At 34.3% G+C, this 24,742-nt stretch overlaps 1 protein-coding gene across 1 annotated transcript in view; it reads right to left on the bottom strand.

Moving 5' to 3' along the window:
• Positions 1 to 524: 524 nt before the first annotated feature.
• MANEA (mannosidase endo-alpha) overlaps positions 525 to 24,742 on the bottom strand; it is a 46,471-nt gene continuing 22,253 nt past the window's right edge. The window contains exons 3-5 of the mRNA XM_054569729.1: positions 23,583 to 23,692; positions 2,755 to 2,831; positions 525 to 2,019 (exon numbers count right to left, since the gene is read on the bottom strand). Coding sequence (XP_054425704.1) covers positions 1,362 to 2,019; positions 2,755 to 2,831; positions 23,583 to 23,692 — 845 coding nt within the window. The 3' untranslated portion in view covers positions 525 to 1,361. The remainder of the gene's footprint in view (positions 2,020 to 2,754; positions 2,832 to 23,582; positions 23,693 to 24,742) is intronic.

Genomic DNA, 24,742 nt, shown 5'->3' with positions numbered 1-24,742 from the left:
ATTTATATGTGTTATGGTTTACTATTACCCTATTGCTTCTCTTTAATAAATAAGAAATAATATTTATGTAATAACATATATATTAGATTATTTTTTACTACAATTCTAGTTAAAACTACTAACTATAATAATAGAATGTATTCTATGCTCTGGTTTTTAAAGTAAAGAGATTCATTTTTACCATAGAGGTTATTAATTTGTCACAAGATGACAAATAACTGACCACAAGTATTTAACCTAATAGGAACCATGTAAGTATAATGTTTTACAATTGGAATGTTATTATATATAATAAAGTGTTGTCTTTTAAATAGAATATTATTTCTATCATTAAGTGTTAATCAAATGTTAAACTTCAGGAATGAATTTAAGATATAAAGGAATTTTCATTTCTATGTCCCTAAAAACATACAAAAAAGCTAAGTAAATGTTCTCTATTACTTTTAGTATAAATAGCTTAAAATAGTAAATGAAGACAATCCAAAAACAGTATCAAGTTTTTTTTTTTAATCTAACAGTTGGTCTCTGATTAAACTGTAAAACATGATTAATAGAATAACAAAGATTGACAACATACTCTAAAAATGACAATATTTGGGGCATTATATCTTCATAATAATTTTTGAAACAACTATGTTTTCTTAAATAAGAAGCCATCATAAACTTTTATGAAAGAACTTTCTATAGCTTCTAAAATCTGGAATTTGGCATTGCAAAGCAGAAATGTTAGACATCCAAACATCTAGCATGCTATAGGAAACCAAGAAATCTGCAAATGATGATATATATTGTACTGCAGAAAGCAGGCCTTCCTAACAGTATGGTTCACAGTAAGGTGTAAGGTATATGATTTTATTTTTCTCAAGAATTATTATTAAAAAGTTTCCAGAATCCAGTCCTTAATACAATAAAGTTGATTGAATCATTGAAAATCTGAGAGATAAAATATGTACAATATCGTTTAGGTCTTTTTTCTTCAATATATATAGAAAACACACAAGTCTGTTTCTTTGGGCCAGAATACAAGAACGATTTAACTGTGTGCTAACTACTCTATGTAACAAGCACTAATCTATTGTGAAATAAAAACTAAATTGCGATGAAACCAGGATTTCAATGTTAGAAAATTAGCAGATGATGGCACAGGGAATGTTTTTGCACAGTTTCTCACAGGTATTTTCTCAGTAAAACATTGTGAAGGATGGCAATGATAACATTACTACCTCTGAAAAAGTACCAATTATTTTTATAAAAGATAATAGCAACAATGCATACTGATTTTGAGAGTTTTCTCTCTGTAATTCAAACAAAAGGCATTTACTGAAATTACATGCTTTCTGTAATTATTAAATGTTAATGCATTAAAAAACAGGCAGCTGCTGATCTAATCCATAAATTGCTCTTTCCTTACTGAATTTTTCAGACCACTTGCGAGTTAGTTCTAGATAGTGACTTGGTTTATGAGGCCGGTAATCCAGATACACTGCATTACTGGTTCTTTTGGGAACAGCGTTTTCAATCTGAGTTCCTTCATGCCACTCATTGAAAGAAGTGATAGAAATTACACTGGGGTGGGCTTGGAGTGCAACACTCAGAGCAGTTTCATAATACTTCCCATTGATTCGGTTCCGAGTATTCTGAGTGTTCCATGGACGGATGCTCGTATCTATGTATCCCGGGCCCACACTTGGAATAAATAATAGTTGGAAGTGATCACAAAATAGTTTTAGCCTAGCCCAATTCTCATAAGATGAGCCATAAGTAAAGCCATTTGTGGCAAAATATGTGTAAATTCCATTAAAACCACTTTGAAGGATATCATATTTATGTTTGTCTTCTACTAGAAGTGCAATAAACAATGCATCATAAGGAGAATTGCGAATGCTCAGAGGCCCTGAGATGGTTAACAGATTGGCCCATTGTTCAGGCTTTGTAATATAGGAATCATAGATGTAAAACATAGGAAGAGAATTGCCGGTCTTAGTCTTGTACCTGTAAAAGGCCGGATGATTTCCATATCTAGAATATAAACATAGGTTAAGAGTGAATGAGTATTAACAGTTCATTTGCCATAGACAATAGTTATGCATTGAAAATGAAGGTAACCATGGTTTATATACACTGTTCACCTTCTCCGAGAAGTCAGTTATAGAAGAATAATTTTTAAAAATGCGTCTTAATTTTATACATTAGGAAATGAAATACTAGATACATTAAGACATTACTAAACAAGAAATTAATTAGCTTATATTGAGGTCTATAAATGTTGGCTAACACCATGAAAAACCCATTTTCTCCATTAATATATAAACTGCTCTTTTCTTAGTGACAAATGGCCCACCGTTGCTGACAAGTTTCTTTGTGAGAGTATGGCATCTGTCATGGACTATTATCGTCACACTCTTGAACAAAATGAAACTGTATTAATAGATTCTTTACTTGTAATCAGACTAAATATAAATATTAGCTGTGGGCTAATATTTTATAGCAATAGCCCATTGCTATAAAAGCAGTTCACATTTCATTATCTGAGCCTTTTTTTAAAAAGACAAATCTCTATAAACATAAAATTTACAAAATAGTATCAATTTAAAACGTTGGTATGGAGAAAACAAATAGCCTAATAAACAAGTAAAATAATAAAGGCAATCTTTATTCATACAGAAAGGACACTGTAAGGAACTTCAGAAATGTTCCTCAAAATGATTGCAATATTCATTACAAAATTAGTTTACAGACACTGAAGAAACTCACTTGTCTATAATATATTTGACATTTTCGTACATGTTTTGATCATCTCGATTGCTATATGGTTCGATGTGAAAAGTGACCTAAAACAAAAATACTGATTAGAGAAAAAATTATATATGATGTAAAAGTATATCCCATATTTTAAATTAATCCCATGATTTAATAATCTTAATTTAAAATGAATATTTATTGAACATAGAAGTTATCAGAGAATTTTAGTAGTAATAACACTAAGAGCTTTCTCTTTTAAATAATATGCTAAATATTCTATACATTCTACCTCAGTTAATTCTGACGATTCAGTAAGGTACTAGTACTCTCTTCATTTTCTAAAGGAGACAATCAGAGTTAAGACAGGTGCTGCAACTTGTGCCAGCTGGAGGCAACATGGGTCATCTGAGCTCACAGTCCAGATATTTAACCACCATCAGATACTTCTTCCTGTATTCCTTACAAAGAGTAAATACAAGTATTTCTATATTCAAACATATCTTTATTTCTTTTGGTCTTAAAAAAAAAAGGTCCAGAAAAATTTGGAAAAATGGATTATTTTTCCAGATGTGATCAGTAAGTGTACACTTAAATGGAGTCAATATCAAATGCCTTTAAATGACAAACTCTTCTGTATAACCAAAATATCATTTTAAAAAATAACATGTTAAACTGTACCATTAATATCCACCTGTACTACAAAGGGCAATAATTTTCAGAATGCTTGTTATTCTTGACATGGTTTATATTCCTCTACTGTTAACAGTAGAAAGCAGTAACCAAAAGTATTTTTTAAATACTGTGCACAGAAGACTTTTTTTTTTTAACATTCAGGTAACATTGTTTAATAACACTATAAAAATTCCAGGTGTTTCACATTATAATTTAACATCCATTATATGCTCCCCACAAAAAAGTCTAGTTTCCAATTTCACCATACATTTGATTCCCTTTACCCCTTAAGCCCTACCCCCAACCCCTTCCCCTCTGGTAACCATCAGTCTGTTGCCTGTATCAATATTTTGTTTTTATATTGTTTTATACTCCCTATGACTGAAATCATATTCTATGTCTTTCTCTCCATCTGACTTTTCACTTAGCATCCTACTCTAGAGATCCATCCTTATTGCAAATGGCAATATTTCATCTTTTTATGGCTAAGTAGTATTCCATTGTGTAGATGTACCACATGTTCTTTATCCATCCATCTCTCAATAGGTGTTTCCAAAACTTGGCTACTGTAAATAATGCTGCAATGAACATAGTGGTGCATATATATCTTTACAAATTAGTGTTTTCATGTTCTTCAGATAATACCCAAAAGAGGAATTGTTGGGTCATTTGGTAATTCTTTATTTTTTGAGGAACCTTTATACTGTTTGCCACAGTGGCTGCCCAACTTACATTACCACCAACAGTGTGTAGGGTTACCGTTTCTCCACATCCACTCCAATGTCTTTTTAATAATAGCCATTCTAACACATGTTAGCTGACATCTCAGTACAGTTTTGATTTGGATTTCCCTAATATTTAGTAAAGTTGAACATTTTTTCACTTGCCTGTTGCCATCTGTATGTCTTCCCTAGAAAAAATGTCTATTTGGGTACTCTGCCCATTCTAATCAGGTTTTGTTGTTGTAGTGGTGGTGGTAGGAATTTTTTTGATTTTAAATACTAACCCTTCATTGAAAATATTTGCATATATTTCCTCCCATTCAGTTGGTTCGTCTTTCTGTTTTCTTGTCTGTTTCCTCTGCAGTGTGAAAACTTTTTAGTTTGATGTAGTCCTGTTTTTGTTTCCCTTGCCCTTTAGAGTCAAATTCACAAAAATATCACTAAAACTGATGTCCATTAAGTTTATTACCTATTTTTCTTCTATGTATATTATTGTTTCACATCTTACATTCAAATCTTTAATCCATTTTGGGATAAATTTTGTGTGTGGTGAAATATAGTGGTCTAGTTTCATCCTTTTGCACATGGTGTCCAGTTTTCCCAGCACCACTTTTGGAAAAGACTTTCTTCATTGTATATTCTTGGCTCCTTTGTAGCAAATTGTCGTTATATGTGTGGGTTCATATCTGGGCTCTCAACTCTTTTCCATTGGTCTATAGGTCTGTTTTTCTGCCATAACTGTTTAAATTACTACAGCTTTGTGGTATAGTTTCACACTGGAGTGTGTGATACCTCTGATTTCGTTCTTTTTTTCTGAGGATTGCTTTGGCTATTCAGGATTCTTTGCAGTTTCATAATATTTTAGGATATTTTGTTCTACATTTGTGAAAAATACCATTGATATTTTGGTAGAGATTTCACTGAATCTGTAGATTGCTTTAGGTAAAATGAGCATTTTAACAATGTTAATTCTCCCAATCCACAAACACAGAGTATCTTTCCATTTTTGTGGGCTTCTTTAATTTCTTTCAACAATGGTTTGTAGTTTTCAGTGTAAAGATCTTTCACCTCCTGTGTTCAGTTTATTGCTAGGTATTTTGTTCTTTTTGTTGCAATTGTCAATGGAATTGTGTTCTTCTTTCTCTTTCTGATACTTCATTTTTAGTATATTGATTTTGTACCTTGCTACAAACTGTATTCACTTACTATTTAAATAGTTTTCTTGAGGTAGAGTCTTTACTAAATTTTTCTCTATTATGTCATCTGCAAATGGTGATGGTTTTATGTCCCTTTCAAACCTAGATGCCCTTTATTATTTTTCTTGCCTAATTGCTTGAACTAGGGCTGACAGTCTATATTGAATAAAAGTGGCATCCTTCTCTTAATGCTGATCTTAGAAAAAAAGTTTTCAGTTTTTCATCATTAAGTATGATGTTAGCTGTAGGTCTGTCATATATGGCCTTTATTATGCTAAGGTACTTTCCTTATATACCCACTGTATTCACAGTTCATATTGTAAATGAATATTGTATCTTGTCAAATGATTTTTCTTCATCTATTGAGGATCATGTAATTTTTACCCTTCATTATGTTAATGTGGTATATCACATGCATTAATCTGCAGATGTTAAACCACTTTCACATCCCTGGAATGAATCCTATTTAATCAGGGTATATGATCTCTTTAATACACGTTGTATTTATTACAAAATGTTGAGGATTTTGCTTCTGTATTCACTAGAAATGCTGGTTTTCTTTTTTTGTGTTATTTTTGCCTCCTTTTGGTGCCAAGGTTATGTTGGCCTTATATATAATGTATTAGGAAGCATTCAGTCCTCTTCAATTTTATGAAAGTGTTTGAGAAGGGTAAGTGTTAAATCTCCTTTGAATGTTTGGTAGAACTTGAAGGGGTACCCCACCCCGCAGAGTCCCCCCAGCTGCTGCAGATGAAGAAATAATTCATTCCAGACACTCTGTGACTGCCAGGAAAAGGGGGTGGCAATTCCCTCTAGTGGAGAATGCTCCAAGCCCTTCTCTGAAATGGCTTTTAATGAGAACAATATGTGTAGGGGTATACAGCATACATGCATGCAAAGCTTATCAATCTATTTCTGAGGGCTATAGATAACAACAAAAGGCACACTTACATCAGCCTTGGGTTAGGGTCTGTCAGATATACAGACGCCAGATGTTCATTAAGGCATGGTCCAAGGACTCAGGAATTCTCTCTTCTGTCTTGAAGTTATGCACCTGGTTTTTCCTGATCAGGGCAGTACTAAGCAGAGCAAGCTTCAGTAAATATAATGCAATCTTTAGGTCAGATTTCCCCCTGGAACCTTGGTGCTAATATTGGGTCATGTCTCCCTCCCAGATTTCCTGGCTTTCCAGTCGAGGCTTACAGGCAGGGCCTTGCTCGTGTCGGGGTACAATTCCGATACCACACAAAGTGGTCCCCAACAAGAACTCACCAGTGAAGCCATCCAATCCTGGATTTCTGTTTTTTGCAAAGTTTTTCATTAATGTTTCAATTTCCTTGATAGTGATCAGTCCACTCAGATTTTCTATTTCTTCCTAATTCAGTCTAGGAAGGTTGTATAAGTCCAAGAATTTATCCTTTTCCTCTAGGTTGTCAATTTGGTAGCATATAGCCTTTCATAGTATTATTTTATAAGCCTTATGTTTCTGTGATATCCATTTTAACTTTTTATTTCTAATTTTATTTGTCTTTTCTTTTTTCCTCAGTGTGTGAAGCTAAAGAATTGTCGATTCTATTTATCTTTTCAAAGAACCAGCTCCTTACTTCACTGACTTTTTCTGCTGTATTTTTAGTATCTACTTCGAATGTTTTCTAAGGAATTTTTCATCTCACCGAGTTCTTTAATTCCAGAATTTGTTTGGTTCTTATCGAGAGTAATAATCTCTTTGGTAAAGTACTCCTTCTGCTTATTAATTTTATTTCTGAGTTCAATGAACTCCCTTTTTTAGAGTTTTTTTGCATCTCATTGAATTTCTACATGACAGCTATTTTTAATTCTCTATCATTTAGATCATAGTCTTCCATGCCTCTGAGTTTGGTTACTAGAGAATTACTGTATTATTTTTGTGATACCCTGTTATCTTGGTTGTTCATGGTGTTTACGGGCTGTTCCTCTGCTGGTGCATTTGAGATAGTGAACACCTTTCTTATTTAGGTACCAGTTTGATTTTAGCAATTCAGAGGATAATAATTATAGTTCGTTCTTTTGTTTTCTAGTAGATGGCGCTATACATTCCATAAGATATTGCCTCCTCATCTCTGCTACTTGTGCCTTCAGTGTTGCTCGTGCCAGGATGCTACCTGTGTCTCTGCAGTGGAGGGTGGTGCCACTGTGGTCATGGAATTTGTAGGCAGAGTGGCGGGTGCCAGAGCTGGGTCTGGGACACCTGGGTCCTCAAGCACTACCACTGTGGTGGAGGGATGTAGTGGGTGGGAGTGGAGCAGGGCTCACAAGCCCATGCAGTATGGCTGGGAGGCCACAGACACAGCTACAAAGCTCTCCAGAGGTACAAGCTCAGCTACAACTGAAGATGGGGCAAGACTGTCCAATGCCAACACTACTGCTGCCTACAGGGCTGTGGTATGGAGGCTGCTCCTCTACCGGTTTTGTGTTCACTGGGGCTGTGGGTTCAGCCACAGTGGCTGGGGAACTTGGGCTGAACCACCCCTGTCCTCTTCCCCATTCTGCCTCTCTTACAAGTTCCACTACATCCACCAATGGATGGGTTTCTCAGGTTTCCTAGTGTGTTGAGCATAGGTACCTTTTTTGGATTATAGATGATCGACTAATTGTAGATCAAAGGGGAGGTACAAAAAGGTTGTCTCACTCTGCCATGATGATCAAAACACTCCTTTTTCCCCCATTAAAAGAGTTAATCATATGTAAGTAAACAAAAGTTTTGGCATGGTCCAAGGAAAACTATTTTGTGTGCCCCTTCTAACCAATAGTGTAGACTGTCCATCTAAGCACAGTATCATCTTTATTATTTAAGACCTGTAAGATAAATAAGAATTTTCACTTTTATTATTGATTTTAATGTTTTACTGGTAGCCATTAAAAATCTTTATAGCAATCTAATAAATTCATTAATATTACTTTAAATTTAGTGTTTGGATTTAGAAAGAATGTATGGGCTTCTATGCTACTACAATATAAAATGCCTTTGTTTCAGCTACCATTAAAATAAAATGTATTTTACATTAATTAGTATTACTAATTCTAACGTCAGACAGAACTTGATAAAAATTGATTTTAACATCATATAAAGTAAGTTTTTAGTAGTAACAGAGTAAGGTTAAATTTATTTCTGCTGTATATTGTAAGTATTGCTAGGGCAGTTAGATCTTTCAGTAGCTCTGGTGTTTTCTTTTTAACTTCAACTGAACAAAGATTGGCAATAAAAATGAGTATTTTTATACTCATCTTGACTAATTTTCTTTTTAAAGGCAAATTGTTTATGAAGTATGTTTCCATTTTATATATAAATGATACTGTATCTAAGCAAATGTGTCAAAATGAATTTGCTTTCAATGTTGCAAACTATAAATGACTTCCTTCTTTTGTAAAATGCAGCTTAATATATGTATAATTTAAAAAGCCAAAGTTAGTAAGTACACATTTAAAATTTTCTCTCATACATTTCAAAATTCTTAATTGTAATAAAATTACTTGTAGATTTAATTAATGATGCGATCCAGTCACTATTCCTCTCTTCCATCTGGCAAAATGTATTAGACCAATACTAAAATAACTTTTCACATGACAGAAAACTTTGGTTGACAGCTGAACAATGTGGGAGTTAAGGGTGCTGACCTGCTGTGCTTTCAAAAATCTACATATCTTTTGATTTCTTCAAAACTTAGCTGTCCTTTGGGGCCCATGGGGGATTGGTTCCAGGACACCCCCCCAAATACCAAAATTTGTGGAAGTTCCAGTGCCCTACATAAAATGACACAGATCAATGCATTCGGCTGGTCCTCTGCCTCTGCAAATTCATAGCCGCAGGTCAAAAATGGTACAGGTATTTATTGACAAATACATGTGTATAAGTAGACACACAGTCAAAAGGTTCTTCAAAGGTCAAGAGATGTCTGCCTTATCTCTAGATTAGGGAGTAAGATTCATATAAATATTCTCTTATTTTATGCTTCTAGTTTTGACCTTGTCAGTCCCTATTCTGCATCAAAAGTGCACTTTCTAATGTAAAGTGATCCTGAAGAGCGACTTCAACCACATGGAAGTATAAAACATTCCTGATAGTTACCTCCCTTTTTAATCAAAGGATCAGACAGTCATACAGCAGTAAAAGCACCTCTGTGGGTGCTTTGGAAACTAGTACCCAACTCCAAGAAACCAGGGAGGAAGGAGTCTCGCCCACCAGTGCAGCCTACAAGAGACAGGCAGACCTATGCGTGGGCTGGGAAAACAGAGGAACAGCCAAACTGCCTAGTCACCTCTTGTCACTGCTGGACAAAAACTGAGTGAGTACAGACCTGGGCAGGACTTCAGACATCAGAGAGAGAACTTGCAGAAGTCTAGTCTTCCCAAAAGGAGACCCGCGCAGCATTGGAGGGGTAAGGGGAGGGAGGAAGAAAGAAAAACACAAGTTTGGTCCCAGAGGAGGCTGTCAGGGAAACTCTCCCAGCACCACACCTCTGCTCAAGAAAACACTGAAAAGGGCTGATTTATGTGATAGACGTGATCTCTCGCACAGGAAAAAAGGAAGGCAGTGAATGCCCAGTTATCCCAGCTAGATGGGGCCCAGCTAGAGAAATCCTTTCTCTCTCAGACTAGCACTTGGAATACTACGGTGAAAGTTCTACAACTGGGCGGAGGGGATATTGGGAAAGAGGCAGATAAGAATTTCAAAAGGTGTTAAAAGGACTGTGTTCAGCAGGAAGTCCAAACTGGAGCTGCAGGGAGTGCCAGCCAGAGAGCGCCCGGCTGCACCTGCAGGCAGCCCCGGGGGGCACTCAGTGCTAAGCCCACACCTATGTCAGCTCCTTGTAAGGGCTGCCAAGTGCCACCGCAAGCGCAAGCTTCAGCAGACAGAGAGCACTCTCAGGAAATAGAGTTGAGCTACAGTGGCACCTTATTGAAAACAAGGGACCCACTTCAGGTGTAAGGACAGACATAAATTCAGTGTGATGGGATGGAAAAAATACTCCATGAAAGTGAGAACTGCAGTAGAATATCAGATTTCAGAATATAAATTCAAAAAGGGCAGAAAAATGTAATGTCCAAGTGGAAATTGTTAACTTCTTAAGAAAATGTTTTCATGTGCTGTGATATGATAGTGTATTTTAGAATTATTTTTGTGTTTCTCCTAGTAATTTTTTCTCAATTAAGTATCAACAGATCTTTATTATTGACTGTATTTATATGCTGATTACATATAATTTTTTACAAAACTGTTTCTCAGTGAGTGTCAAATATTATTTGTATATTTATAATTTTGCTGGAATAAATATATCTCTATTGAATTTTAAAATATAAATACAACATTCTATTGGGAAAAAAATAAAAAGAGGGCTCAAGACTCAGGAAGATCCTAAACTTGCCTCTTCCAACGGCCATACCAAATCTACAGCTACATATGGAACAACTTCCTCTGGGGGGTGGGGAGAAATGTAAAAACTGCTGAAGCAACTCTTTCTTGTCTGGCAAACAATAGGAAACCCACACTGAATCAGGTAGGAAAGGCCGAAACATAATTACACCTTAAACTCCTCCCATGTGGCATAGTGACCCACAACTGGAGGGAAACACAAACCCTGGAGCTTCTCCCTGAGGAGCAAAGGGTTCAGATCCCATATCAGGTATGCTCATTTTTACAACCCGCCTCTGAGAGACAATCCCCCAAAACATCTATCTTTAACAACCAAAAGGGGCTTATGACCAGGACACTAAGGAACTGTGGTAAACTGAGAAACAGCTCTTAAAAGGGCTTATGCACAGACTCACCTGCCCTGGGGCCCGGTACAGAAGGAATCCTTGTACAAGTCCCCAGACTTCATATGAAAGGGACTCCTTTGCTAATTTTAAAGCACTGCGCTGTGAATCAGAGTCCTACTGGGATACTCCCCGGGAAATGAGGCCGGCGGGCCCATCTCCCTGCATGCCTTCTGCCTTGCTAAAGCTGGTGGATGCTATCTTTTTTATTCTTCTCTCTTTCTTTCTTCCTTTTTAGGTGGGCACTGCCTTTGTACTTGATCCAGCCAGTAGGTACCATCCTTGTGCTTGCACACAGTAGTGCTCCAAAGTGACAGTATCTCACAGACAGGATCTTCGACACCTACCTGGTGACCTGTTTTCTCTGGCTACCACCCAGGGGACACCCCTTAATTGCCTGGCTCTGGAGGCCACAAAGGTTGTGGTCTTGGGTCCCATGGGGCTGCAGCAATCAAAGGGACAGTTCTTGTTAGACTGCCACTCCTGGGGCGCTGTAACAGACAGATAACTAAGACACAGCCCCTGTGTTTCTGAGAAAGAGGCCTATTTGCTTGTCCAGAAGCTTTGGCCTGAGGGGTAGGTGCTGGTTTGGCTTGTGTTCCTGGGAACAAAGTGAATAACAGAGACAAAAGGCTGAAACACACCCTCCTCAGCCTTTCCGTGAAAAAGGCATCCTGGCTTGACCTGGAGCAAGGCTGGCACATGTCTAGGAGCCACAGAAATACTCTCAGGGAATGTAGGCCTGGGAATGCCACCATTGTGCTCTCCCTCTGCCTCACTACAGCTCACTGGTATCTCCCAGAAAGGAGCTTACACTTGACTGAAACGCCAATTTTCATGACTACCACTCAGGGGACACCTCTAAGTAGCCAGGCTCTGGTGGCTGGTGGGGCATGTCCTTTTGGTTCCACAAGACTGAGTATGTTTCATTCTTCAAAGGATGCTGCCCAAGGATCTGCTTTACAAAAAGCCTGCATCTAGTGCTGACTGAGACTCTCCCCTTTGGGACACTGACTGGTCTTGATACACCCTGAACTACTGGGGTTATTAAAAACAGGTTGCTTTGACAATTTAAAAAAAAAAAAAAAAAAAGGTTTTAGAGGTAACAAAGAGCTAGAGCAGGGTAAGTGATAAGGTTCATCTCACACATAAAGTCAAACATTGAAGACTGGTGGAGGTAGCTATTTCATCTTATGCATTGATACAAACACAAAGAGTCAAACAAAATAAAGAAATATAGAGATACTTTCCTGATGAAAAAACAAGATAAAACGTCAGGTAATAAAACAGATGTACGTAACTTATATAATGAAGAATTCAAATTAATGATCAAAAAGTTGTTTATAAGGCTTGAAAGAATGATGGGTGAACGGTGAAAAATAAAAGTGATGAAAAATAAAAGAAAGTACCAAACAGAATTTAGAGAGCTAAAGAATACAATAAATAAACTGAGAAATGTATTAGAGGGTTCAACAGAAATCTACATGCAAGAGAAGACATACTCGTGAACTTGAAGACAGGGCAGAAAAACGCACCCAATAAAAGCAGCAACAAGAAACACAAAAGAACATGAAACAGAAAACTTGTTTGAAGAAATAACAAAAAACTTCCCTAACCTGAGGAAACATTTCCAGATCAAAAAAAGCCTAGAGAATTCCAAATGAAATGAAACCAAAAAGACCCAGAGAAAGATGCATTACAATTAAAATATCAAAAGTTAGGGATTCTTAAAAGCAGCAAAAACAAACAACAAAAAATCTTGTTATACACGAGGGAATCCCCGTAAGACACACAGGAGATGTTTTTCAGCAGAAACTTTGCAGGGTAGATGAGAGTGACACAACATATTCAAAGTGCTGAAAGGGAAAAAACACAAAACTTGCAACTAAGAGGACTCTGCCTAACAAAGATACTCAGATTTGAAGGAGCTGTAAAGACAAGCAAAAGCTAAACGACTTCATCACCACAAAACCAGCCTTAGGAGAAATGCAGAGAGACTTTCTTCCACTGAAAAGAAATTGCTATAAATTGTAACAAGAACACATTTGAAAGTATAAATATCATTGGGAAAGGTAAATACATAGTAAAGGTAATTGATTAGTCACTTATAATGCTGTTAAGAAGATTAAGGGGAAAAGTAATAAAAAATGACTAAAATAGCTAGTTTAGGGTATACAAGATAAAAAATATGTAAAATATGACAATCAAAATATAAAATGTGACTGGGGAGAGTAAAAACATAGCTTTAAGGATGAGTTCAAACTTATTTTATAATCCTAAAATAGACTGTTATAAATACAAATTGTTTCTCTAAGCCACACAGTAAACACAAAGCAAAAACCTACAGTAGGTACGCTATACTAGGTAATGGAAAAATAATCATATCCCTAAAGAAAGTCATCAAAGCACGTAGGAAGAGAGCAACAGAAGAAGAAAGGTGTGAAGACATTACAAAACAGCTGGAAACACACAGAATGGCAATAAGTAGATACCTAGGAACAATTGTCTGTAAATGACAAAACATCTCTCATCAAAAGACAGGTTAAATTGGTTAAAAAAACAATAACAAGGTCAATCTACATTCAACCAACAACAGTCTCACATCAGATGTAAAAACAGTAACAATCTGAAAGTAAAGTAATGACAAAATATATTGCACACAAATGAAACAAGAAGGGATTGTGGTAGTTATAATTATATCCTACAAAAGTAAACTTTTAAAACAAAGATTGTAGTAAGAGGAAAAGAGCTGCATAATGAAAAAGTGGTCAATTCAATGGGAGGCTATAACATTTGTAAATATTTATGCACTTAACATAAGAGCACCTAATATACAGTAAATGTTAACAGACCACAGAGATCAAAAAGGCAGCAATACAATAGTAGTGTCAGACATTAGTACCCTATTTACATCAATGGATAAATTATCCAGACAGAAAATCAATAAGGAACCAACAGCTTGAAGCAATATGAGGTCATGTAGGCATAACAGATACATGCAGAATGTTTTATCCAAAAGCAAGAGAACACACACAATTCTCATGTGAATGTGAAACAGTCTCTAGGATAAAGCGTATGTTAGGCCCAATAAAGCAGTTAATGAATTTAAGACGACTGAAAGCATAGCAAGCATATTTTGGATCATATGGTATGAAAGCAGAAATCAATCACAAGATAAAAACCGAAAAATTCACAAATACGTGAAAATTAAAAACTTGCTACTGAACAATTGCTCCAAAAAGGCTGACGAAAGGGAAATAAAAAAATACCTTGAAAAGAAATGAAAACATACAAAAACTTATGGATGCAGCAAAAAAAAGTTCTAAGAGGAATGTTCAGTGGTAAATGTATACCTCAAGAAACAAGAAAAGTTTCAAATAAAAAACCTAACTACACCTCAAAGAACTAGAAAGTGAATGAAGCTCAGTTACTAGAAGGAAAAAGAAGACAAAGATCAAAGCAGAAATTAAAGAAACAGAGACAAAAAGCAATAGGAAAAACCAATAAAACTAAGAAAAGGTTTTTTAAAAAGATAAATAAAATTGACAAACCTTTAGCTAAATGTAAGAGAGAGCTCCAATAAGTAAACTCAGAAATGAAAAAAATGTTACAACTGAACTATAGATACAAAGGATCAAAAGAAATTAATTACTATTAACATTTACACTGCAGCAACTCTAGCACAAACGGGAAGAAATGGATAAATTCCTAGAAATGTACAAACTTCCAAGACTAAGTCATGAAAAAAATAGAAAATCTGAATAGACTGATTACTAGGTAAGAAGATTAAGTCAGTAATCAAAACCTTCAACAAAGAAAAGTCTAAGACCAGACAGATTCACTGGTGAATTTTAACAAACAAAGACCCAATACCAATCTTTCTCATAGTTTTCAAAAGAGAGAAGAGGAGGGAACACTTCCAGACTCTTTTCTGAAGCCACCATAACCATGATATCCAAACCTGACAAGGATACATAAGAAAAGAAAATTACAGGCCAATATTCCTGATGAAGACAGATGTAAAAATCCTCAACAAAATATGATACTTACTCATTGGATGCAGGCTGGTTCAATATCTGCAAATCAATTTATGTGATATACCACCAACAATGAAAAATAAAAATCAGATGATCATATAAATGGATGAAGAAAAAGTATTTGACAAAATCTAGCATGCTTTAAGATTAGGGAACCAATAAGGATGTCCACTTTCACCACTTTAATTCAAAGAGTAGTCAATGGAAGTGCTAGCCACAGCAATTAGGCAAAAAAAAAAAAAAAAAAAAAGGAGAAAAGGCATACAATTAGAAGTATTAAAACTGTTGTTATTTGCTGATGACATGACACTATATAGAGAGAACCCTAAGGATCACATCAAATAACTATTACAACTAATAAATCAATTTGTTACAGTGGCAGAATACAAATTAATATTCGGAAACCAGTTGTATCTTTATACACCAAGAATCAACTATTAGAAAGAAAAATTAACAAAATAATCTCATGTACAATTACATTAACAAATAAAATACCTAGAATTAAATTTATCCAAGGAGGCAAAATACTTGTACTAAAAAAAGAACTGTAAGATCTTAAAGGAAAAAAATGAAGATACAAATAAATGGAACCATATACCATGTTCGTGGGTAGGAACAATTAACATCATTAAAATATGTTACTACCCAAAGCAATCTGTAGATTCAGCAAAATATCTATCAAACTACCAGTGGCATTTCCCCCCAAAAAAGTATACCAAATAATCTTAAAATCTATATGAAACCACAAAAGACCCCAAATAGCCAAAGCAATCTTGAGAAAGAATGACAAAGTTGGAAGTGGCATGCTACCTCATGTTAAACTATACAACGAGGCTGTATTAACCAAAATAACATGGTACTGGCTTAAAAACAGACATAAAGATCAATGGAACAGAACAGAGAGCCCAGAAATAAACTCTTAACAAAAGGTCAATTAATCTATGACAAAAGAGGCAAGAATATGCAATGAGATAAAGGCAGTCTCTTTAATAAATGGGCTGAAAAAACTAAAGAGGCACTTACAAAAAAATGAAACTAGACCACTTTCGTACATACAAGTACAAACTCAAAATGGATTAAAGATTAAAATGTTAGACCTGAAGCCATAAAACCAACGAAAGAAAATCAGGGAATAAACTCTCTGACACTGCTTTTAGTAATACTTTTTTTTTGCTACATCTCCTTGGGCAAAGGAAAGAAAGGAAAAAAATAAAAAAATGTGACTACATCAAACTAAAAAGTTTTTGCATAAAAAAGAAAACCATTAAAAAAAACCCCAAAAAAGACAACTTACTTAATCAATTCACCAATTTACTGTATTGAGTTCACCAATAATACATCTGATAAGGGTTTAATATCCAAAATATATAAGAAACTCATAATACATAACATCAAAAAAATCAAACAATCCAGTTAAAACTTTGGCAGAGAACCTGAATAAACATTTCTCCTGTGAGGACATACAGGTGGCCAATAGGCATATAAGAAGATGCTCAACATCACCAATCATAAGAGAAATGCAAATTAAAACCACAATGAACTCCTATCCTTTGTGACAGCATGGACAGAATTAGAGAGCATTATGCTAAGTGAAATAAGCCAGGCAGTGAAAGACAAATACGATGTGATCTCACCTACAAGTGGAACCTAATCAATGCAACAAAGGAGCAAAATAGAACCAGAGATGTAGAAATAAAGAACTGACAGTGACCAGAGATGAAGGGGGGACGGGGATCACAGGAGAAAGGGGGGAGGCAAGCTGAGGAACACAAATAGAGGACTCATGGGCACAAACAATGGGGGAGGGGGTTGGCTGTGGGAGTAAGGGGTATGGGGTGCGGTAAGCAATGGGGGAAAAGGTGAGAACTGTAACTGAACAACAACTGTAATATAACCACAATGAGGTATCACCTCACACTTGACAGAATGGCTATGATCAATAAATCAACAAAAAACAAGTGTTGAAGACTACAAATTGGTGGAGTCAGTATGGAGGTTCTCACAAAACTAAAAATAGAGAACTATCACATGATCTGGCAATTCTACTGCTGGGTATTTATCCAAAGTAATCCAAAATACAAATTCAAAAAGATGTGACTTGGGATGGTAAACACAATACAGTTTGCAGATGATGTGTTATAGAATCGTGCATCTGAAATCTGTACAGTTTTTTTAACCACTGTCACCCCAATGAAATCAATAAAAAGAAAATAAAGTTCTTTCTAAACCTACTATCTGAACTAAACTATGCATTCTAAAGCAGAATAAATACTTCCATTTAGCAGGGGGGAAAAAAAAGATATGTGCAACCCTATGTTCACAGCAGCATTATTTACAATAACCAAAATACAGAAACAACCTGTTTTTTGATGGATGATTAAATAAAGAAAATGCAGTACATATATTCAACAGAATACTATTCAACCATAGGAAATAATGAAATACTGCCATTTGCAACAACTTGGATGGATTTTGATAGCATCTTGCTCATTGAAATAAGTCAGAAAGACAAAGACAAATACTGTAAGATTTCACTTACAAACGATTGAACAAAACAGAAACAAACTCCAAGAAACAGAAAAACAGTACTGTAGCTACCAGACAAAGAACAGGTATGAGTGAGGATGAAGAGGATAAAGGGAGTAAAATATATAGTGACAGAAGGAGAATAAACTTTGGGTGGTAGGCACACAATGCAATATACTATAAGCATTATTAGTATATGCAGCATACTATAAAATGTATAGTATATGCAATATACTATAACATGTATTGTAGAACTGTACACTTGAAATGTATTAACCAAAGTCACCCCAATAAATTTAATTCTAAAAAGCTGACAAATACATTGCAATGGAAAACAAGAACAAACTTTAAGAAAATTAGCAATATGAAAAGTAGAGTTATTAGAAATGAAAATTATTGTCTAAGGACACAGAAGAACAGACTAGATAATACAAAAACACTAAATTGGTATCATGAAGATAAGACTATTATATAAGCTTTCCTTCTACATGATTAATTATTTATTAGACAGTGTTTCACTTATGTTTTCTTTCTGTATACAGATACTAATGCTATAGTCTTTTGATTAATGCTATTGTATTTTACATTTTGGTATCTGGGAAGACAAGTTTTTCCCTCATTTAACAAACATTTATGAATGCATTTTTCTAATATATTTATAAACTTTAAAATTAGCCCGTCAAATCCCATATGTAAAGTCTTGTTGGAATTTCTAATTAAGATTGCATTAAATTTACACATATTAAAGTTTTATAAATTATACTGAAAAATAAAATAAAAAATTTTGAAAGAATGGCCATTTTTATGATTTTGAAACTTCCCATCAAATTCATGTTTCTCCACTTTTGCATGTCTTTCATATCCTTTATTAAAATGCCAAAGATTTCTTCGTATATCTATTGCTATGCTCTTTTTCTAAGTACATTTTCCCCATTTATTTCACATAAGATAGGAATCATACTGACTTGTATATTTTTTTATTCCAGTCATAATACTGCATTCATTATATCTAATAATTTTTAGATTCTTTTCATGGGTTTTATAGGTATTTTCCATTTGTAAAAAAGTGATCATTTGATTTATAACATTTTTTATACTTTAAACTGCTTTATTTAAATCAACACTGATAACCTTTATTAAGTTAAAAAAATTTTCATTAAGAGTTTTATTAGTGAGTTTTTATTTCCTCAAAATTTCAGTATCCAGTAAGATAACCATGTTTTATCTCCATGATATATCCAATGAAGTTCTGTTTACTTAATACTTATATAGTGCTTACTCTGTGCCAGACACTAAACTTTATATATATGTGTGTGTGTGTGTGTATATATATATATCACTAAATGCTCCATATATATACACATATGTATTACTAAATGTTTCACATATGTATGTATATATGTATATGTCTATATATACATGTGTTTATGTATATACATGTGCGTTATATATATAAAAAACACACACATATATATGTATATATAACTTCATGCAAACTTTAGAACTGCTTCTGTAGAGTAGTTTTTTTTTACTTTTTGTCCATTTGAGAAAGGAGGAAACTGAGGTACAAGAGTAACATACACAGTTATTAAGTGGATGAACTGGACTGAATATAGGAGATTTGGATTCAGATTTATTACTCTTGAAACCATTCTTTTTTTTTTTTATTTAAAAGATTTTATTATTTTAGAGAGATGGGAAAGGAAGGAGAATGAGAGGGAGAGAAACATCTATGTGCAAGAGATTCATAGATTGCCTCTTGCACGCCCCCAACTGGGGCCTGGCCTGCAACCCAGGCATGTGCCCTGACTGGCAATCAAACTTGTGACGTTTTGTTTCGCGGGCCAGCATTCAATCCACTGAGCCCATCAGCGAGGGCTTGAAACCATTCTTAATATTTTTTTCTAATAAACACCTAATTTTTCTTCAGGAATTTTGCATGTATTTTCATCAATGAGATCAGCCTGTATCTCTCTTTCTTGTGCTATTGTTTATTTTCTGAATCAGAATTGTGCTATCACTATAGAATAAATTTGCAAGTTTTCTGTAGTAGCCAGTATTCGAACTGACAACCGATGATTCCCATTTTGGGATATTCATGGCACGTGCAGTTGCTACCTGCATGTACCACAGCTGGTTTATCCATGGATAAACCCACAGAATAGGGTGGAAGTGATATTCATTCTAAGATTAGCTCAAAAAAGACTCCAGAATCTATATTAGACTCTCTCTCTCTCTCTCTCTCTGATCATTCACTTTGAATAATCCAGTTCCCATGTCATAAGAAGACACAGGCAGCCCCACAGAGAGGCTTATGTGGTGAAGAACTAAAACTCCCATTTCAACAGCTGAAAGAAACTGAGGCCTACCAACCATCAACATGACAAAGTTGGCTGACTGTAGCACCCACTAAGAGCTTGACTGTAATCTCCTGAGATCCTGAAACATACCTACCAGTCTAAGCCACTTCCAGATTCCTGACCTTTAGAAATTGTACGTAATAAATGTGTGCTGTTTTAAACTGCCAAGTTTTGGGGTAATTTGTAATGCAGCAATAGAAAACAAGTAAAGTTTTCCACATGATGAATAGTTCAAAATAACTGTAATAAAGATGCTTACCAAGGTCAAGAGAACAACTCATGAACAAAGTGAGAATTTCAACAAACAAAAAATATGAGAGTACTAAACACAAATGATGGAATTGAAGAATAAAATAACTGTACTAAAATACGTAATAGAGAGAGAATTTGGTAGCAGACTAGAAAAAGCAGGAGAAAGAATCAATGAACTTAAAGACAAGGCAGCAGCCCTCATCCAGTCAGAGCAGCAAAAAGGAAAAAGAAGAGATAAGATAACTTAAGGGACTTGTGGGATGATATCAAAAAGGGATCCCTGGGTAAAAAGGGCAGAAAATTTATCTGAAATAAACAACAGCTGAAAACTTCCCTAATATGGGAAAGGAACAAGCATCCAGATCCAGAAAGCCCAGAGTTCCAAATAAAATATCTTGTATATGTTATAAATAGTCAAATGTTAAAGGAGAGAATCTTAAAAGAAGCAAAAGGAAAAAACAATATGTTATATACAAAGGAACCCCTATTATATCAACCGAAGTGGCAAGGTATATTTAAAGCACTTTTAAAAGAAAACTTCCAACCTAGAATAACCCAGCAAAGTTATCCTTCAGAACTAAGTGAGAAATAATGATTTTTCCATAAAAGTAAAAGCTACAGAAGTTCATGACTAACAGACTGGCCTTAATAGAAATGTTAGAGGGGCTACCTTATCTTAAACAAAAGTGTGCTAATTTGTAATAGGAAAACATATAAAAGTATAAATCCCACTGGTATAAGTAAATACTCAGGGTCTGGCACAAATAATGCTATTTTTTTATTACAAAATCTTTTATTACAAAATCATAAGCACGTAATTCTGTAACATAACAATATCACATTCAAACACACCATATAGCATTTTAAGTGAAATGTTCAAATTAAAACTATAAATTATTACACCCATATTATTATACTACCAACCATGCTCATGGGGGCATTGCTCCTGCCAGACCCTGTATAATAAAATTCAGAAAAATCTGATGTTGTAAAGGTGATGATTTAATGACTTATAAAGCTAGCATTAAAAGTAATTACAATGATTTGTTATTGGAAATAAGATAAAAAGTAAATAGGGGTATAAAATATACAACTTTAGAATGCATTCAAATTTAATTTATCATCAACAAAATACACTATTACAAACATAAGTTGTTTTATGGAAGTCTCAAGGTAACCAAACAGTAAAACCCCTTAGTAGATATACACAAAAAATACAGAGAAAGAAATATAAACCTACCACTATAGAAAATCATCAAATCATAAAGAGAGCAAGAAAAGAAGAAATAAAGAAATTACAATGCTATAAAACAAATCAGCAAAACTCCGTATCTACCAATAACTACTTTAAGAATAAATAGGCTAAATTCTGCCTGCTCAAAAAAAAAGAAAAAAAAAATAGAATGTCTGAATGAATTTAAAAAATAAGAGACCAATCTATATGCTCACTACAAAGGTCTCACTTCAGATGTAGGGACATGCACAGTCTGAACATGACAGAGTTAAAAAAAAATGATATTCCATGCAAATAGAACCAAAAAAAAAAAAGAAGAAGACAAATTGTTGTATTTATATCATTCACAATAAACATTAAAGAAAGTCTGTAATCAGAAACAAAGGTCAATATATAAAGTTATCAATCCAATGTGAGAATTAACACTTCTAAATATTTATCCAACCAATACAGGGGCACCTAAATATAAAAAGGAAACATTAACAAACTTAAAAGGTAAAATAAGCAGGACTGAAATAATAGTAGGAGACTTTAATATCCCACTTTCACCAATTGAAACTGATCTTAAATGCCACGTTATACCAGATGCAATTAACAGACATACACAGAACATTCTATCCAAAAGAATCTAATACACATTCTTCTCAAGTGCACATGGAACATCCACCAGGCCACAAAACAAGTCTCAAAAAATTTAAGACGAATGAAATCATTACCAAGCACCTTTTTTGGACCACAATGGTATAAAACTAGCAATCAATTACAAGAAGAAAACTCATAACTACCCGTATGTATAGATTAAACAACATGCTACTGTACAACCAACTGGTTAGAAAAATAACCAGAAGAAAAAGCAAAAAATATATTGAGAGAAATAAAATAAAACAGGATGACATCAATCTAAAAGGCTTTGGCAAAGCAAGAGACCATCAACAAGATGAAAGGCAATCTACCAAATGGGAGAAAATACTTGCAAATCATAAAATATGTCTGATAAGGGGTTTAACATCCAAAATATATAGAGCACTTACAATTCAACAAACAAACAAACAAAAAACACTGATCTGATTTAAAAATGGGTATGGGATTTGAATTAGACATGTTTACCCCAAAGAAGACATCTATATGGACAAGTAAATGAAAAGGTGCTTAACATCACTAGTCATCAGAAAAATGCAAATCAAAGCCACAGAGAGATATCACCTCATACCTGTTAAAATGACTACTATCAAAAAGGGAAGAAATAGCTAGTGTTTGCAAGGATTTGGAGAAAAGGTAACTTTTGTGAACTGTTAATGGGGCTATAAATTGATGCAGCCACTATGATAAACAGTAGAGGGTTCTTCAGAAAATTAAAAAGTAGAACTACTATAAGACCTAGCAATTCCACTTCAGGTGTTTATCTGAAGGAAAGAGAAACACTATATCTGATACTCAGTGCATTATTATTTACAATAGTCAAGAAATAGAAACAATGTAAGTGTTCAACAATGAATGAATGGATAAAGAAAATGTGGCACATTTATACAAGGAAATACCATTCAGCTATTAAAAAGAAAATCTTGTGATTTGTTATAACACAGAGGGACCTTGAGTGCATTATGTTAAGTAAAGTAAGTATGTCAGAGAAATACAAATACTGTACGATCTCACTTATATGTGGAATCTTGAAAATGCACTCAAAACCAACAACTCATAGCTTCAGAGAAATTATGGTTACCTGATGTTGGGGTGGAGAAAAATGTGTAAAAGAAGTAAAAGGTACAAACTTCAGACATAAAATTAATAAGTCCTAGGATGTAAAATACAACATGTGACTATTAATTAATACTACCACATTGCAGAGTTGCTAAGAGAACAGATCTCATAAATTCTCATGAGGAGACAAAATAAAAATTGTTATTATGTACAGTGATAACTAGACTTATTGTGATGATTACTTCACAATATATACACATATGAATTATTATACTGAACATCTGAAACTAATATAATGTGACATACCAATTATATCTCAATAAAAAATTAAAATACATAAAATAAAATACCTTTAGATTATATTTATGAGCTTTATCCAAAATAGTTGGTACCAAGTCATCAGTAGGTACTCCATTTTCATCATGTGAACCAGGTGGGTACCAAGATAGAGCTAGTACACCTAACAGAAAAAACCAAGAAGGAAAAAAAGAAAAGAAATGAATACAGAAACAAGAATGACTGCAGTTATTCCACTTTTAAAAAAGGTGGGGGAACACAATAAGAATTAAACTTTTAACAAAAAAGAAAATCTTCACTAACGTTACATTAATAAAATACTACCTATGGTTATTAGATTACTTCGTATAGCCAATTTCATGAACGCTTTATCAGGCATCAGTAATTTTTAATTAATAGGTTTTTACTTTCAGGAACATGTTTTACGTTTATAGAAAAACTGTACAGAAGCTACAGAGTTCCCGTATATTCCCCTTCTCCTCAACCCCTCTCCATCCCACATACAGTTTCTAGTATTATTAACATCTTGCATTAGTGTGGTACATTTATTACAACTGATGAACCAATATTGATACATTATTAACTAAAGTCCAGGGATCACATTAGGGTTCACTCTTGTGTGGTACAGATCTACGGCTTTTGACAAATGCATAGTGTTATTTGCCCACTATTACAGTATCACATAAACTAGTTTTACTGCTCTCAAAACTGTGTTCTACCTATTTTTCCCTCCTCACTCTCTGCCTCAATTCCCTAGACAATAATTGATCTTTTAACCATCTCTATAGTTTTGCTTTTCCAGAATGTCATACAGGTGGAAATCAAAATACAACTTTTTTCAGACTGGCTTCTCGCATTTAGCAATATGCATTTAAGCTGTATTCATGTGTTTTTATGGCCTTATGACTTATTCTTTTTACTGCTGCTAATATCCTATTGTATGAATGTACCACACTTTGTTTATTCATTCATTTACTACTGAAGGGTATCTTGGTTGCTTCCAGTTTGGAGCAATTATGAATGAAGGTGCTATAAACACTGATGTACAGACTTTTGTGAGGATCAATCTTTTAACAAAAGATTCAAAGCAATTTTAAAAAGTTACTTTCTCCCTGTAGTACCTGACTAATTACTTTTAAATTGATAAATTACCAAAAAAAAAAAAAAAGTTTAGAAACACAACTCTATAAAAAGAAATCACTAACTGAAGAGG

Source organism: Pteronotus mesoamericanus, unplaced genomic scaffold (genome assembly GCF_021234165.1).
Source record: "Pteronotus mesoamericanus isolate MK-2021 breed Mesoamerican mustached bat unplaced genomic scaffold, CSHL_Meso_final contig_20, whole genome shotgun sequence".
Taxonomy (NCBI): Eukaryota; Metazoa; Chordata; class Mammalia; order Chiroptera; family Mormoopidae; genus Pteronotus; species Pteronotus mesoamericanus.
The sequence above is the reverse complement of the archived record's forward strand: the minus strand, read 5'-3'. Positions and strand labels throughout refer to the sequence as shown.